The sequence below is a fragment of the Dendrobates tinctorius genome, unplaced genomic scaffold, assembly GCF_039654945.1.
Source record: "Dendrobates tinctorius isolate UK_male_01 unplaced genomic scaffold, ASM3965494v1 ptg000011l, whole genome shotgun sequence".
Classification (NCBI taxonomy): Eukaryota; Metazoa; Chordata; class Amphibia; order Anura; family Dendrobatidae; genus Dendrobates; species Dendrobates tinctorius.
Genome location: NW_027361679.1, coordinates 45951774 through 45969769, shown reverse-complemented (window position 1 = coordinate 45969769; position 17996 = coordinate 45951774). Strand labels below are relative to the sequence as shown.

Here is a 17996-nt window from a genome sequence, read left to right as displayed (position 1 = left end):
TCTGCTGCAGCCAGTTTTCTAACATAGACAGGACAGAATGGAAGAGAAAAGCAAGTATGGTTAAGCTTGTGGGAGACATACATAAGATTTCTTTAAATAATTGTCAGTTTTAAATTGTAAAATGAGACAAATTAGAATCAAATGAAAGCAGAGAAATTGATGGGACCATTTTATTTATTTATTATTTTCTATGTTTATGGTTTCTGGAACCCCCTGGCTGATGGGAGCATTCATCACCCAACACCTGTGCTGTAAATAAATAAAAATTACAGCATGGGTTCCTCTGTATTTTCTACTAGCTGAAGAGCCCGGCGTTGCTTGGGCATAGTAACCAACTGTGGTTAGTTATAACAAATTATAATGGTTATATTGCACATAAAAACCGTGCATCTAATCCTATCGTGTGTGATACTGACTGCTGAGCCGTGCATCTATTCCTATCCTGTGTGATACTGACTGCTGAGCCATGTGTCTAATCCTCTCCTGTGTGATACTGACTGCTGAGCTGTGCATCTAATCCTATCCTGTGTGATACTGTGTGCTGAGCTGTGTATCTAATCCCATCCTGTGTGATACTGACTGCTGAGCTGTGTATCTATTCCATCCTGTGTGATACTGGGCTCCCCCTGCAGTCTGTGTTGGCAAGGTAATAAATTGTGTTATTTCCAGCTTTACAGAAGGATGATAACACCATAGAAATGATAAGAATAATAGGCCTCAGTTACCACAACTGTCTACAATGAAAACTGTTGCTGATAGCAACCAGTCACAGCTCATTTTTCATCTTTTAAACAGCTCTGGGACAGCATGGCGAGTTTTGAGTGGCGACTTTTGTGTTTCGACTTTTATGTGGCGAGGTTGGTGTATGTGTGGTGAAATGTGTGCTGAAGGTGGTATATGTGTTGAAGCACGTGGTAGTGTGTGGCGCATTTTGTATGTGTGTTCATATCCCCGTGAGTGGTGAGTATCCCATGTCAGGGCCCCACCTTAGCAACTGTACGGTATATACTCTTTGACGCCATTGCTCTCATTCAGTCCCCCTTGTTCACATCTGGCAGCTGTCAATTTGCCTCAAACACTTATCCTTTCACTTTTTCCCCATTATGTAGATAAGGGCAAAATTGTTTGGTGAATTGGAACGCGCGGGGTTAAAATTTTGCCTCACAACATAGCCTATGACACTCTCGGGGTCCAGACGTGTGAAACTGCAAAATTTTGTGGCTGTAGTTACGACGGTGCGGATGCCAATCCCGGACATACATACATACATACATACACACCCACATTGAGCTTTATACAGTTAGGTCCATATATATTTGGACAGAGACAACATTTTTCTAATTTTGGTTCTAGACATTACCACAATGAATTTTAAACAAAACCATTCAGATGCAGTTGAAGTTCAGACTTTCAGCTTTCATTTGAGGGGTATCCACATTAAAAATGGATGAAGGGTTTAGCAGTTTCAGCTCCTTAACATGTGCCACCCTGTTTTTAAAGGGACCAAAAGTAATTGGACAATTGACTCCAAGGCTATTTCATGGACGGGTGTGGGCAATCCCTTCGTTATGTCATTCTCAATTAAGCAGATAAAAGGCCTGGAGTTGATTTGAGGTGTGGTGCTTGCATTTGGAAGGTTTTGCTGTGAAGGAAACATGTAGGTGAAACAAGCCATCCTTAAGCTGCAAAAACAAAAAAAAACCCATCCGAGAAATTGCTACAACATTAGGAGTGGCAAAATCTACAGTTTGGTACATCCTGAGAAAGAAAGCACTGGTGAACTCATCAATGCAAAAAGACCTGGGCGCCCACAGAAGACAACAGTGGTGGATGATCGCAGAATAGTCTCCATGGTGAAGAGAAACCCCTTCACAACAGCCAACCAAGTGAACAACACTCTCCAGGAGGTAGGCGTATCAATATCCAAATCTACCATAAAGAGAAGACTGCATGAAAGTAAATACAGAGGGTTCACTGCACGGTGGAAGCCACTCATAAGCATCAAGAATCAAAAGGCTAGACTCGACTTTGCTAAAAACATCTAAAAAAGCCAGCACAGTTCTGGAAGAACATTCTTTGGACAGATGAAACCAAGATCAACCTCTACCAGAATGATGGAAAGAGAAAAGTATGGCGAAGGCGTGGTACAGCTCATGATCCAAAGCATACCACATCATCTGTAAAACACGGCGGAGGCAGTGTGATGGCTTGGGCATGCATGGCTGCCAGTGGCACTGGGTCACTAGTGTTTATTGATGATGTGACACAGGACAGAAGCAGCCGAATGAATTCTGAGGTATTCAGAGCCATACTGTGTGCTCAGATCCAGCCAAATGCAGCCAAACTGATTGGTCGTCGTTTCATACTACAGATGGACAATGACCCAAAACATAAAGCCAAAGCAACCCAGGAGTTCAAATGAAAATTTTATTTACAATTATTTAATCTGTCCAATAACTTTTGGTCCCTTTTAAAAACGGGCAACTTTGCAGGATCCGTTTTTTCTCCAAAACGACGCATTGCAACGTACGTCACACGACGCTAGTGTGAAAGTAGCCTAAGCAGGTCCTTAACCCTGCTGACGTCAGGATACATCATCCCTAAACTGTCACCTCCAACTGCCCTTGCTAGTGCACTGGCTGGCTTAGGATGCTAGCCTAGTCACTACTACTAAGAAACACAAGGGGAGGGGAAGAAAGGATGAGGTAACAAAAAGTACAGCACTTAACTTCAGCACGCTGCTAACTCCACACCACATATAGCACAGCAACAGAACTCCCAATACACCAGACTTGGCTGAACACCAGAGAGCTGCTTCTGCTTGGTTGGTGTCCAGAAAGGACCTGTATCACCAACAGTTAGCTGATGCATCAGGTGACCTTTTAAAGGATGGTGGGAGTGGTCACCACCTGCATCAGCAAACCCAGCAGCAATGCAATTACATCAGCAGGCCAGCGGGGGGGAAAAACTGACATTAACCCCCGATGGCCTGAAAGGAGAAAAGTTTTAATATGAAAAGCGAGATCTGACACAGATCCAAAAATGCCCACAGGAGATTAAAGGGAACCTGTCAGCAGGATTGTGCACAGTAATCTGCACACAGTGTCAAGGTGGCTTTGTTACACTGATTAAAATGATACCTTGGTTGATGATATCCGTCTTGTTGTTGGTTAATCTTTATTTTCAGTTTTGAGTTAATGATATACTCGTGCTTTGGGGCGAGCCTGTGGGGAGTGTTATGATGAGTCACCGAAGGAGGAAAAAACAAAATACCAGCTAAGTCCAGAAAAACCAGAGAGGTTGGCAGCTATCGGATTGCAGACCCCTGAACCTATCCACAACAACTAGCAGTAGCCGTGGGGGGTTCCTACGGTGCCCTAGACCCCTCGATCACAGCCGGAGAGCTACATAGCCTAAAGACAGGGGAAAAACTAAACTGCCCCAGAGCAGACCCCAAAGCAATAGGCAGCCCCCAACATATAATGACGGTGAAGCAAGATGAAAACACTAACACAGATAGAAAGATAGGTTGAGCAAATGATGGGGCCCAAGCTAACTACATAGGACAGGATAAGAAAGCTGCTGTCTGCCATCCGCAAAAACCCTATCAAAATGAGCCAACCGACTGATAGGAAAAAACTTCAAAAGACTATATCAGCAGTCAGGTATATTCTGAAGACAGAGCAAAAGATCAACAGATCAGAGACAAAAATGGAATTCAGCTCACCCCCGGCCTCAGAGATATAGAGGAAAAAAAATATGCACACAAAAAAAAAAAATTCTGACACTTTTTCCTTCCTTTTTTTTTTCCTTTTTTTTTTTTTACAATTCTCTCCTGCTATTGAGTACCCTAGGATCTGCGGTATGGCTGGTGATTGTTTTTTCCTCCTTCGGTGACTCATCATAACAGAATCACCAGCCAGGAAGAAGGGCGTCGGCAGCCTTATATCCAGTCCTCAATTCCAGCCACCCAGTTATCATCTAGCTGCCCAGGTGTTTGGTAATCAGTCTCACTACCTTCCTTCACCAGAGGAGGGAGTTCATCAGACCTCAATGATGAAGGGAAAAATGAACTCACAACAGGGGAGACTTCATGTGGTGCTCTGATTAGATATTCATAATGCAAACTGCTGACAGGTCACTGATCCCTCAGTGACCTGCCCCCCTAGTTTTCGTATCGGATCACCGATAGCTGCTACATTTTCACATTGATTGTTTATTTCTACAGCCAACTATATATATATATATATATATATATATATATACACACACTAGCTGAAGAGCCCGGCATTGCCTGGGCATAGTAACCAACTGTGGTTAGTTATAGCAAATTATAATGATTATATTGCACATAAAAACATTTCACATCATATATTCAACACTACAGATTTGCAACACAAATTAACTAAACGATCACCCAAGTATTGATAGTATTTTATTTTCAACTCATTCAAGAGCCTTTTGATAAACAACATGTTTTGTTTTTCCTTTCGGTGCAAAGATGAACAGATTTTTGGCAGTTCCAACTCTTGAACAGATCACGTAAAGTTGACCATGAGAAAAGCATGGCGATTGCAAATCGATCCCTACTACTCAAGGACTGTCCCTGAACATTGTTAATGGACATTGCAAATAGCAGTTGAACTGGAAACTGGAGGTGTTTAAAATCAAAAAACAAATCAGATCGAATGAGTGGAATTCTTGGAATGAAAATGTCCTCTCCTTTGGCACATCCTGTTTGAGTTGTGTATCTAACACTATCCTGTGTGATAATGTCTGCTGAGCTGTGTATCTAATCCTATCGTGTGTTACTGACTGCTCAGCCGTGTATCTAATCCTAGCCTGTGTGATACCGTCTGCTGAGCCGTGTATCCAACCCTATCCTGTGTGATATTGACTGCTGAGCCGTGTACCTAATCCTATTATGTGTTACTGACTGCTCAGCCGTGTATCTAAACTTTTCCTCTGTGATACTGACTGCTGTGTATCTAATCCTAACCTGTGTGATACTGACTGCTGAGCCGTGTATCTAATCCTATCCTGTGTGATACTGACTGCTGAGCCGTATATCTAATGCTATTCTGTGTGATACTGACTGCTCAGCCGTGTATCTAATCCTATCCTGTGTGATACTGGGTTCCCCCTGCAGTCTGTGTCAGAGGGTGGTCTGTGTTGGCACGGTAATAAATTGTGTTATATCCAGCTTTACTGAAGGACGATAACACCATAGAAATAAGAATAATAGGCCTCAGTTACCACAACTATCTACAAAGAAAACTGTTGTTGATAGCAACCAGTCACAGCTCATTTTTCATCTTTTAAACAGCTCTGGGACAGCGTGGCGAGTTTTGAGTGGCGACTTTTGTGTTTCGACTTTTATGTGGCGAGGTTGGTGTATGTGTGGTGAAATGTGTGCTGAAGGTGGTATATGTGTTGAAGCACGTGGTAGTGTGTGGCGCATTTTGTGTGTGTGTTCATATCCCCGTGTGTGGTGAGTATCCCATGTCAGGGCCCCACCTTAGCAACTGTACGGTATATACTCTTTGGCGCCATCGCTCTCATTCTTTAAGTCACCCTTGTTCACATCTGGCATCTGTCAATTTGCCTCCATCACTTTTCCTTTCACTTTTTCCCCATTATGTAGATAGGGGCAAAATTGTTTGGTGAATTGGAACGCGCAGGGTTAAAATTTCACCTCACAACGTAGCCTATGACGCTCTCTGGGTCCAGACGTTTGGCTGTAGCTATGATGGTGCAGATGCCAATCCCGGACATACACACATACATACGTACACTTTTTCCCCATTATGTAGATGGGGCAAAATTGTTTGGTGAATTGGAACGCGCGAGGTTAAGATTTTTCCTCACAACATAGCCTATGACGCTCTCGGGGTCCAGGTGTGTGACTGTGCAAAATTTTGTGGCTGTAGCTGCAACAGTGCAGATGCCAATCCCATACACACACACATCTTTATATATTAGATTATAAATGCGATCATGCTGCAGTGCAGGAGTCACCGCTGCAGCCTGTCTGCAGAAGGGTGTGTGGATAGATTTATTGATAGATATATGCACCTTTCTGCAGGCAAGAGGCAGCGGTGACTCCTGCTCTACAGCATGATCACATATGTAATCTGTGTGTAATATGTGATAGAGATAGATATATCTATATATCTCTAATATATATGTATGTGTGTGTGTATGTGTGTCTGTGTGTGTGTGTATATATATATATATATATATATATATATATATATATATATATATATATATATATATATATATTTATAGATAGATATATATAGAGATATATATATATATATATAGTGTATATATTAAACTTGGGGGTGGGTCACTGCGGGATTCTAACTTGTTTTTAGGAATATGCAGAAAATCATACAGATTGACAAATGGTGGGAGCAGCTTTAGTTTGTTATTCATTTCTCAGCTAAGTTTTCCTTTACATTCACCAATGACCGTGCATGTAAAGATTTCTACCATCATAAAAAACTAATGATGGCGTACATTTCGTATCGTGGTTGGGCAAATTGTATGGGGCCAAAAATAAAAAAATCATTTTAAGATTAATTGCCCAAAATCGGTTTATATAACAAAACCAGGAAAATCTAGCAATTTCTTCTACCCTAATCCACTGCTATACAATCTGTGGACCCAGGACGATGTTGAAGGTGGAATTCATATTTTGATTTGGACCTAGTTTGATGTCACGACCAAACAATTTAGTTTGTTTTTACTTGTATGTTTCTTTACAAAATAAGAATACATCTCAGGAGGAGTAAAGTGCAGCTATCTGCATACTCTCTGAAAGATAGGATTACAATGACAGGTAACACCTCTGTATGTATCTGATGAAGGATTCACCAGTCACAATAGGCAATGTCATGATAGACAATGTCACAATAGACTTTTTGCCCTTCTCCCTTCACAATGATCTTTGCACATGTTCATTAGACACTTCAATAAAAAACATATGGTAAGGGTCTCATCATTGTGCCTATGTACATATGTTGTTTGCTGAAACTAAAGGAAAATACCGTATACTATATACTCGTGTATAAGCCGACCCTCCTAATTTTGCCACAAAAAACTGGGAAAACTTATTGACTCGCGTATAAGCCTAGGGTGGAAAATGCAGCAGCTACTGGTAAATTTCAAAAATTAAAATAGATACCAATAAAAGTAAAATTGAGACATCAGTAGGTTAAGTGTTTTTGAATATCCATATTGAATCAGGAGCCCCATATAATGCTTCATACAGTTCATGATGGGCCCCATAAGATGCTCCATGCAAAATATGCCCCATATAATTCTGCACAAAGGTTAATAATGGCTCCATAAGATGCTCCATATGTTATGCCCCATATGCAGCCCCATAAGATGCTCCATAGATTATGCCCCCATATGCTGCTGCTGCAAATAAAACAAAAATGACATGCTCACCTCTTGTCGCTGGGGGCTAGGTGCCGGTGCCACCGCTGGCTCAGGGCCCCGGCACCTCAGATATTCACCTGTCCCCGGTCCACCGCTGCCGCTCTGTCTTCCGGGTCCTCTGTCAGTGACGTTCAGGCAGCAGAGGGTGCGGCACTCACTAATTACGTCACTGCGCCCTCTGACCTGAACATCACAGCCAGAAGACACAGAGGATAGAGCAGCGTGCAGCGGTGGACCGGGGACAGGTGAATATCGCTATACTTACCCTCTCCTGGCATGGTCTCTGCAGCCCCCCCTGCTTCTCCTACGGTCTCAGGCTCCTTCCTTCAGCGGTCACGTGGTACCGCTCATTAATGTCATGAATATACGCATAATGAACGGTACCACGTGACCGCTGAAGGAAGGAGCCTGAGACCTTAGGAGAAGCAGGGGGCTGCAGAGACGTGCCAATGGGGGCTAAGTATGATCTGACACCCCCGCTCCCTCTCCCCGCCGACCCCCTGGTGTATATGACTCGCGTATAAGCCGAGAGGGGGACTTTCAGCCCCAAAAAATGGGCTGAAAATCTCGGTTTATACACGAGTATATACGGTAGTCTTAGGCCGGTTTCACATTAGCGCATTTTCAGCGCGCGCACGGCCGGGGGTAGCTCCGCCCCCGAGCCGGCTCTCTGCCCGGCGTGCCCGCCCCTTCCTTGTAGCGCCGCCTCCTAGCGGACAGCGGCGCCTGCGATCGGCGCACCCTATCTTTAGCATAGGGTGCGCCGATCGTGCGCAGGCCGTGCGCTAGTTGCGCTTTGAGCTGCGCTGCGCACTTTTGACGGTGCGCCGTGCGCGCCAAAATCCGAAAAGTTTGATTTTGGCGCGCACGGCGCACCGTCAAAAGTGCGCAGCGCAGGTAAAAGCGCAACTAGTGCACGGCCTGCGCACGATCGGCGCACCCTATGCTAAAGATAGGGTGCGCCGATCGCAGGCGCCGCTGTCCGCTAGGAGGCGGCGCTACAAGGAAGGGGCGGGCACGCCGGGCAGAGAGCCGGATCGGGGGCGGAGCTACCCCCGGCCGTGCGCGCGTTGAAAATGCGCTAGTGTGAAACCGGCCTTAAAGGGAAAAAAAGCCCCAGTGGCACATATTAAGATTCCAAGATTTCTCCTATTTAATTTTTAATACGGTAAATGGAAAGCCTAAAAATATTGCTAATATTTTAAAAACATACGTTTAGCACAAATCACTGATTATAAACTGTAATTTTTTAAACAGTTCTTTCCTTTTTAAAAGCAATATGGATTTTGTAGTTTTTTTTTGTGTAATCAAAATTTCAAATAGTTACACTAATAAATGTAGCACAAATGAATAATAAAGAAGAGGATTGATTTGTTTGTTTACTTTTAGTGGGCAACTTTAAGAATTCAAAAAGGTTTTGAAGAACAAAAGAAACTTCGAATGGTGGCATCCAATGGTAAGCGAATCATTTTTGGAAACTTGGACACTGAAAGCAGCATTGTGTAAGGGCAAAGACTGTTTTATCTGCTGTAGATCTACCAGGTCTCTGAATGCTGAGCTTTGTATAACTCTGCCCGCACGGATTGACAGCTTTCTATGGACACTGTGCATTGGCAGAAAATTGGCAATTGTTGGTTGGGGCAAGTTCTGTGGAAGAATACATAGAAGCAGGTTTACTAGCCCTCTAGTGATAATCTGCTACTGACTAAAGAGATATTACTAAAACTACAGCAAGCCGCCCAGTAACCCCTTGCTATAATCGAGGTCTGTGCCCTACATTATGCGGTTCTCAGCTCTAACAGCAAAAATATGGTGATAGATTCCCTTTTAAGTCATTGTCCAGGTTTGGGGTGAAAGTCTACAGTCATTAAGTGACTGGAGACTTTTGAATCCTCACAGCATGCGCACCACATGCTCTTAGGTTTTCCCAGTTCCAGCAATGAAAGCGGGTGGTCACATGATCTCATGTATGTGATTTTCATGCTTCTGGCCATATTCCAACAAGATGTGTGTCCTCACTCTATTCTAGTGACTTGAGTGAGGCCGAGCACGTCTAGTCGACATGTGACAGCATGTATGCAAATCACTTCATCATAGGTTCTCATCTGTGTTCACATTGTGAGGATTTAAAGGTCTGCAGTCATGTAGAGTGACTGTAGACTTTCATCCCAAACGTGGAAAACCATTTTAAGTTATTGGCCAGTGCTTAATATGCTCAGATTTATACATTTGATAAATGTAAGATGTTTTTGCCTATTTCATCTACCATCTACTACTCACTTATTCAGTGAAATGTGAAGATTGGCACAATGCAAATTTTAGAACACTTTATGATTAACTTATTTTTTATTTAACCCCTTCACGATTGATGACGTTTGATGCGGGCTGCGATGCTGATCTCACATTTTTACCCCACACTTGATGGCTGATTTAATCAACCATCAAGTGCCTCTAGCAGACACAGGTGTATCCAAGATCCACCTGCAGCTATTAACCAGTTAAATGTCGCTGTCAATCACTGGCAGCAGCATTTAATACGTGCTGGCCGGAAGCGCTTCACAAGTTTCACCCATCAGCGCTGCTGATGGCCTGCTATGTATATCACAGGCAATCGGAAGATTGCAGCTTGAAGTCTCCTGAAGGGGACTATACAACACAGTAAAAACAAAAAACAAAAAAAACACCCTTCTTTTGCCCCATTAAAAATAAAACCATTTAAAAAACATCAGATGCAACTGCAATAAATAAGCCATCACCCAGCCCCAGATCCTGAAAATTGGAAATGCTATGGGTTTTGGAAAATGGTGACAAACTCAAAAAGTTTGTTTTCATACAAATTTCTGACATTTTTTTTCACCACTTAAGTAGCAAACAGGTTTTTTTATTTGCAAACTCGTATTGACCTGGGGAATTTTATTGCCAGGTCAGTTTTACCATAATACTGAACATGGTAAATAAAAAAAACTCAAACAATTGGGGAATTGCAATTTCAACACACTTGGATTTTTTTCCTGTTTTTCACTATACTTTTTGGTAAAATCAATGGTGTCATTCCAAAGTACAAACTAGTCCTGCAAAAAACAAGTCCTCATACAGCTATGGTGACTGAAAAATAAAAAAAAGTTGTGGGAGGGGTAGGAGAAAAAAGAAAAGCTGAAAATCGCTGGAGGGTGAAGATGTTAAAGGGAACCGGTCACCAGGTTTGGCCGATATGAGATACGGCCATCACCTTTCAGGGCTGATATACAGAATTCTATAATGCTGTATATATGCCCCCAACCTGACCTGTAAGAGAAGAAAAATAACTTTTATTATACTCACCTGTGGGGCGGTTCGGTCTGAGGGGTGTCGCTCCCATCTTCTTGCGATACCGCCCTCCTTCTTGCTTCGTGTGGATGACACGTCCCTGCATCAACCACACAGTCTCTCCGGCACTACGCACTTGTACAGGCGTACTTCTCTGTCCTGTTGGGGGCAGAGCAAAGTCCTGCAGTGCGCAGGCGCTAGGCCTCTCTGACATTTCCGAGCACCTGCGCACAGCAGAATTTTGCTCTGCCCTCAACAGGATGGAGAAATACGCCTGCGCAGAAGCGTAGTGCCGAGGAGACTGTGTGGTTGGTGCAGGGATGTGTCATCCACACAAAGCAAGAAGGAGGACAGCATCGCAAGAAGATGGGAGGTGCCGGACCAAGACGAGGGACACCCCTCGGTCCAGATTGCCCCGCAGGAGAGTATAATAAGTTATTTTTCTTCTCTTACAGGTTGGGGGCAGATATACAGCATTATAGAATGCTGTATATAAGCCCTGAAATTTGACGTCCGTTTCTCATGTCGGCCAAAACTGGTGACAGGTTCCCTTTAAGGAAGCACTCTCATCTATATATATATATATATTTTTTAATGTGTATATGTGCATGTAATGTAGTGTGTTCTATTTGTGATCCAGTGCCAACTGTTAACTTGTTTTATATGGGAACAAACTTAAAGGATTTTCCCATGAAAAAAGTCCTTTTTAATTACTGCATATTAGAATAAATATTACAATAATGTTATGTAACAGCAGTAAAAAGGATATGTCCCAATAGCCTAATTTAAATATGTGTTAAAGGATAAAAAACCTTGAATAATACAGATAATGACAAACACAGTATACTCCTCCACAGTACCCATGCATGGTATAATTACACTACTCTAACCTCCTCCCTCAATCCCCCCCCAACAAAGAATGGTGACCCCATCACAATGTGATTCTCCAACGGCAATCCCCCCACAGCCCTCCATACAGTGTAATGACCACAAAAAGTGCTCCATAAAGTTTAATGGGCCCCACATAGTCCTCCATACCGTATAACTGGATCTTGCATTGCTTTCCATACAGTATGGGAGCACATAGTGCTCCATACAGTGTAAAGGCCCCACATAGTGCTCCATACAGTTCAATGACCACAAAAATTGCTCCATGTTATGTAATGAGCACTGCACAGTGCTCCATACAGTATAATGGCCCCACATAGTCCCCCATACAGTTTAATAGACCCCACATAGAAAAAAAATACTCACCTCTGCCAATTCCCCCGCTGCTTCGGTGTTTTCATATCCTCTGCGCACATTGGTACAGCGGGCGCATCATCATGCCCGCTGTGCTGAGATCGCAGATGAAGACAGGGAATGTCTTGAAATGCTTAAAACTGTAACACGATCTATGATGCAGATTATAGTTGACAGTGCAATTCCAGGTGGGTGACCCGCGAGTGACATGCTCGGCGTCGTGGGCCAAATATACTCTATTCACCCGCCTGACGATGCTGGTCAAATATACTCACCCTGCGGCCCAGGCTTTGACTTAAGTGATCTCAAATAATAAACTGGCAAATACATTATTTATATGTATTATTTGTGTATGCATGGCATTACACCGTGTTTTATCCATAGATTGTCATCTTGCTTCAGGGTCAGATTATATTGCTTTCTCCCTGCTAGTCACTGTGGATCCACAGGACAGAGTCCAGTCCAGTGCAATGAGTAGAGGGAAAAAAGTTTTTATGTATAATAGTTTTAGTGTGATGTAGAATATGCAAAAAGCATATTTGTCTATACTAGCATTATTGTATGGAGTTGGATTTAAAAGATTTAGTGAACACATTTATTAACTGCCTATAGAGTGCTCATCATAAATGAGTGCAACCCTTCAAATGTTCAGTCATTTCAACAAACTTTGCATAAATCCATAGTATAAGAGAATATAATAAACTTTGTAATATATTTTTGTTAGAGAAAAATTTCTTGTCCCTAGTGAGAGAAGGTTCCACCCCCACAACTTGACAGGAAGCCTAGAGCAAATAATAATAATAAAGACAACTTCTTCAGTGGTTTCTTGTCCTTTTGGACGAGGAGCTTTGAGCGTGCATCTTGAATGCTATGAAGATGCAACATCCTGGTAAACTGAATAATCTTCAGCAACTCTGAAGTGGTAAAGTTAGTCTGGTTGGCCCCTGGGATATAATTCTCCATAAGAAGCTGGCCAACAGTCTGTGTATCCCACCTGCTTCTTTATGCCTCATGGCTTGGCCTGCTGCCTTATGGTGTGGACTTGGCCCACAGTTGCATGGCTTGGCCTGTTGCCTCATGGCCTGGCATGGCTTGTTGCTTCATGCCTTGCCTTATGGCTCGGCCTGGCCTGCTGCCTCGTGCCGCAACTCAGGACTATAGTATTCGTTCCTGAATAGCAATAGTCTGAAGTGGTGCAATCAGACATTGAAGAGGGACACAGATCGTCTATGCCCTTCAATAGAAAATGCAGTGAAATCTGGCAAAGTCAGTAATGTCCAGTCAATGCCTCTTATATCACTGAAATAACTTTAAACAGACACAAGTAATTTTCGACTTAAATTTACTGGAAATCTGGAAGTGAAAATCAGACATTGATTTTGAATTATGGTTCAACAGAAAAACTTAAAAAAAATAAAAAAAACAAACTAATGAAACTGTCCTGGACAAAAAATATTTTCCGTAACCCATTATTTTTTTGCACAACTCTTTGAGGCAATCACTGCAAACACACTATTTCGGTTAATCTCAATGAGACTTTTGCATCTCTTCATAGGTATTTTGGCTGACTCATCATTATCCTTTTGAAGGACCCATGACCTGCGACACAGAAGATTTCTGACACAGGCTAGCAAATTTTGCTCCAGAATGTTTTCATAGTCTCGAGATTTCTCCTTCGCCTCATTGGGGGACACAGATACTGTGGGTGTATGCTTCTGCCGCTTGGAGGCTGACACTAAGTGACAAAAAGAGGTTAGCTCCTCCTCCGCCGTATACACCCTCGCCCCTATTGCGGGCGGAAATCAGTTTTTTGCTTAGTGTCCTTTGGAGGCACACGTCTGGTTTGCTCCAGACTTTTTCTCTTTTCTTTTTAACTCTTTTTTTTTTTTTTTTTTGCTATGAAGATAAGACGAGGCGACGGACCCTATTGAAAGGGTCAGATCTCCCCAAACCATCAACGGGCGAGCACGTGTTGAGTATTGCCTCCACGTACCCTCTCCTGCACCGTGGGACATATCTGGGCCATTTTCCCCAGACCTTTTTTTTTATTTTTTCCATGAAGATTAGACAGGGGCAACGGATCCTATTGAAAGGGTCCGATTTCCCCAAACCAACAACGGGCGAACACGTGCGAGTGTCCCTCCACGTATCCTCTCCCGCGACGTGGGACACAATGCCGGACTTAGCCCTGACCACCCCTAGGTATTGAAACCAAGGGCTGTACAGAGGCACAAGACTAGTCCGTGCGGCCCCCACTGCTCCACCAATGCTTAAACTGCGGTGCTGCAAGGCGGCAGACAGTCCTTCTCCTCATCCCCTGAAGGGGTTAGATGGAGCTAGGGTGCCTGCACCGTCCTATATTGTCAAGACCCCCTCACATACCTAAGCTGGGAAGCTGAAGAGGATCGCCAGTGAGGAGAGGGCCTGGGAGGGCTCCTGTGACGAAGATCCAGGGCTGGGGCCTGTAGCTGTCAGATGCCACCGGCCATTCCTGGCTGAGCGTGGCTGCAAGAGTGCGGTGCGATAAAGCCCGCGCCAGTAGGTAGCGCCATTGTTTACGGCAACATGAAGTCGCGCTCCCCCGTTTCCCCCTGTCCCCCCCTACCCCGTCGCGGCAGGGGAGAAAATCGAGGCCGCAGCTTTAGCCAGAGCTAGGCTGCAACCCGAAGTTCCGCCTCCGAGCCGCGTGTCCCTTCCGGCGGCCTGCCCCCCAGGCTGGGCGGCGGTGAATAAATTTAGCCCCCGGCTTCGGAGTGTGGCTAGGCCACTGACCCGGAAGTTCACCCCTGGGGCAGTTTATATGCCAGCAGTTCGCCCCACAGCTGGTGGCGTGCAATTTCGGTGGTGGAGGCGTCCAGGAACGTGGGGGGGCACAGGACTGGGGTAAGTGCTGCCCGAGAGGCCAAGCTACAGGGAAACGAGGTGCTACCTCCTCCCACTCATCTCCAGCAGCGGACAGATACAGCATGTCCGAAAAGGCAAAGACGCACACGTTTTTTTTTTTTATGCTGCATGCATCTCTTGTCGGGCTGCGTTTCCGTGGGTGTGGAGCAAGCGGTTATGCGAAGCCTGCGAGTCCGAACGCGCCCAGGAGCCCTCCCCTACGACCGCCCCAGTCCATAGCGTCGCTTACGAGCTCGCCAGCCTTAGAGGGTACCTCATCCTCACTAGAGCCTTCGGCCAGCAGGGGCCGCTCTCTCCAGGCAGACCCAGGGGAAGAGAATCCACGCGATGTTGCCCAGTCCATCTGGTGCTTTGGCATCTCTAAGTTCTGCTTCTCGCTCCCCGTCACCAGTGGTTGATAGCGAGCAGACCTCAGATTTCAACTCAGACGAGCCCCTTGACCTGGATGCTCTGGGGTCACGTGAGACAGTGGACAGTCTCCTAGAAGCCGTCAATCAGACCTTGGGGATTGAGGATGATTCCACCGCGGCTTCAGGCCATAAGGTGGTGTTTAAGCGAGTGAAGCGGCCGCATAGAATTTTTTCCTCTCACCCTGAGTTTGAGGACATAGTGCAGCAACACAGGGAACGACCAGACAGGCGTTTCTCGGGTCAAAATGCACTCGAAGTAAGGTATCCATTTGCCCGGACATTCATAAGAAATGGACGGAATCTCAGACGGTGGATCCACCAGTGTCGCCTCTAGCCACTAAAACCCTGTTATCCGTTCCTAGTGTTTCCTTTATTAACCCCTTAAGCCCGTTTGCACGTTAATGACCGGGCCATTTTTTACAATTCTGACCACTGTCCCTTTATGAGGTAATAACTCTGAAACGCTTCCATGGATCCCGGTGATTCTGACATTGTTTTCTCGTGACATACTGTACTTCATGTTAGTGGTAAAATTTCATTCAAATAACTTGCGTTTATTTGTGAAAAAAATGGAAATTTGGCGAAAATTTTTAAAAATTTCGCAATTTTCCAACTTTGAATTTTTATGCCCTTAAATCACAGAGATACGGCACACACAAAAACTTGATAAGTAACATTTCCCACATGTTTACTTTACATCAGCACAATTTTGGAACCAAAGTTTATCGGTCGTCCATGACAGCACCACCTGAGAGAGGGGATCCGCCCTTCAGGAACAGGAAACCTACAGATACAAAAGGGCGGCACCTCTCCCACGCATCAGTTGGTTTCCTGTTCCTAGAGGACGGGACTTCCTTCAGATCGTCCATCATGGAGTCGTCGAGGGATTCCCCGGCCGGCTGACCGACTCAGGTAGCGGGGGGATCTCCTACCTCGGTCAACCGGTGAGTAACTAAGACTTTTTTTTTTGTTAGGAAGTTATAAGGGTTAAAAATTGACCAGCGATTTCTCATTTTTGCTACACCATTTTATTTTTATAGACCACATCACATTTGAAGCCACTTTGAAGGTCAAACCGCCTATTCGCCACCCTTTTCAGGCACGTTTTTCCGACCTTTCGCAACCCCAGGTGGACCACAGCGGCCAATTCCGCCGCTTCAGGCCGCCCTAACCAGGATAGGGAGCCGCAGGTCTCATATAGAACCAACCCATTGGGGAGAATGCGAACTCAGCAGCCCAGATTGTGGGGATCCTGATCCCAAAGATGGTCAGCTAAATGACTCGAAGCGTTTGCCAGACGTCACCAGCAAGGTGGGCTGCCGTTTACTCTGGTTCCGCCACGTCTGTTTCAGTGTCGCACGCGACGCGTATGTAAAGGAGTTGGTGGCCTCAGGTTACAAAATAGAATTTGTCAGATGCCCTCCAAGATGGTTTTTTCTTTGTCGTCTTCCCAGGGTGTATACCCAGGCAGTAGTCCAGTCAAAATAAGAAAAAAAATCCTTTACCCTGAACAAATTCCAAGAAAGCGTTTTATTGTTTTTTTTGGTAGTATTACATGTGGGGAAAAACATACTAAAAGTTTACCAAGATAGGGTTACCACAAAGGGTCCAAATGTGACGTCAAAGAATATAGCCGCCAAAGCTGTAAAATGTTAAATGTGACTCGCCTTTCAGTGTCTATCATATTTCTTTTACGATTACTACTATTATTATATTTATGGTTACATTGGAGGACCAAACACTAAGGACATTACCCATCAGCGACGGCGCAAAAAACGAACAAGTAACAAAGTGAACATTGTTGAAGGAACGAAATTTGTCGGGAAAAAGGAGGACTTCCTTTCGAATGTGGAGAACAAACAGTCTCTTATCAATCTCGTTTCACAGCGCAAGAATGACAGAGGTTGCCACGTAATACAATCAGAGGGGGCTGCAGATGTGGAGATTAAGACAGCAGTGTCAATGTCATCCAACAAAAGTACTAGTCTCATTGGCGAAGATGCAGATCTTTTGGTGGTGTTACTTCATCAGGCGTCAACCAGCGATGGCAACAAGCTTTATTTCTACTCGGATAATGGGAGTCCTGCAACAGTATACGACATTAAAATTATGAAGAAGTTCCTGGGAGACCATGTCTGCAGCAGTCTTCTGTCCCTTCTTGCATTCACGAGTTGCGATACCACTTCCGCGGTTTTTGGAATCAGAAAAAAACTCGGTCTACACGAGGTTTTGAAGGGAGACTCGGTCTTAAATAGCTGTGCTAAAATCTTTTCCACACCTAACAAAAACAGAGCTGAGATTGAAGACGCTGGGTGTAAAGCGATGGTGGCAATGTTGGGGGCAAACCTGGAGACAATCTGTATGCAATAAGGTATTCTACTCTCTGCAAAAAAGTTGGTTCAGCCAAAATCTTTTACACCTGAACGACTGCCACCGACCTCCTCTGCAACGAAGTGTCATGCCCTTTGGAGTTACCTCCAAGTGATGCTTTGGATGGACAATGGTGAGGCCATGGACACTACTGAATGGGGATGGGAATTGCAGAACAACAGTCTAGTTCCAGTGATGATGGATACTTCACCCGCGCCAGAAACACTTCTGAAAATAATTCACTGCAATTTTTCTCGTGGTTGTAGTACACTTCGGTGCACTTGCAAAAGACACGGACTTGCCTGTTCACGG

At 44.4% G+C, this 17996-nt stretch overlaps 1 protein-coding gene across 1 annotated transcript in view; it reads left to right on the top strand.

Annotated features, from left to right (window-relative positions):
* The window catches only part of GPAT3 (glycerol-3-phosphate acyltransferase 3), a 152785-nt gene that overhangs the window by 48410 nt on the left and 86379 nt on the right, over positions 1 to 17996 (top strand). The window contains exon 2 of the mRNA XM_073541745.1: positions 8842 to 8908. Coding sequence (XP_073397846.1) covers positions 8842 to 8908 — 67 coding nt within the window. The remainder of the gene's footprint in view (positions 1 to 8841; positions 8909 to 17996) is intronic.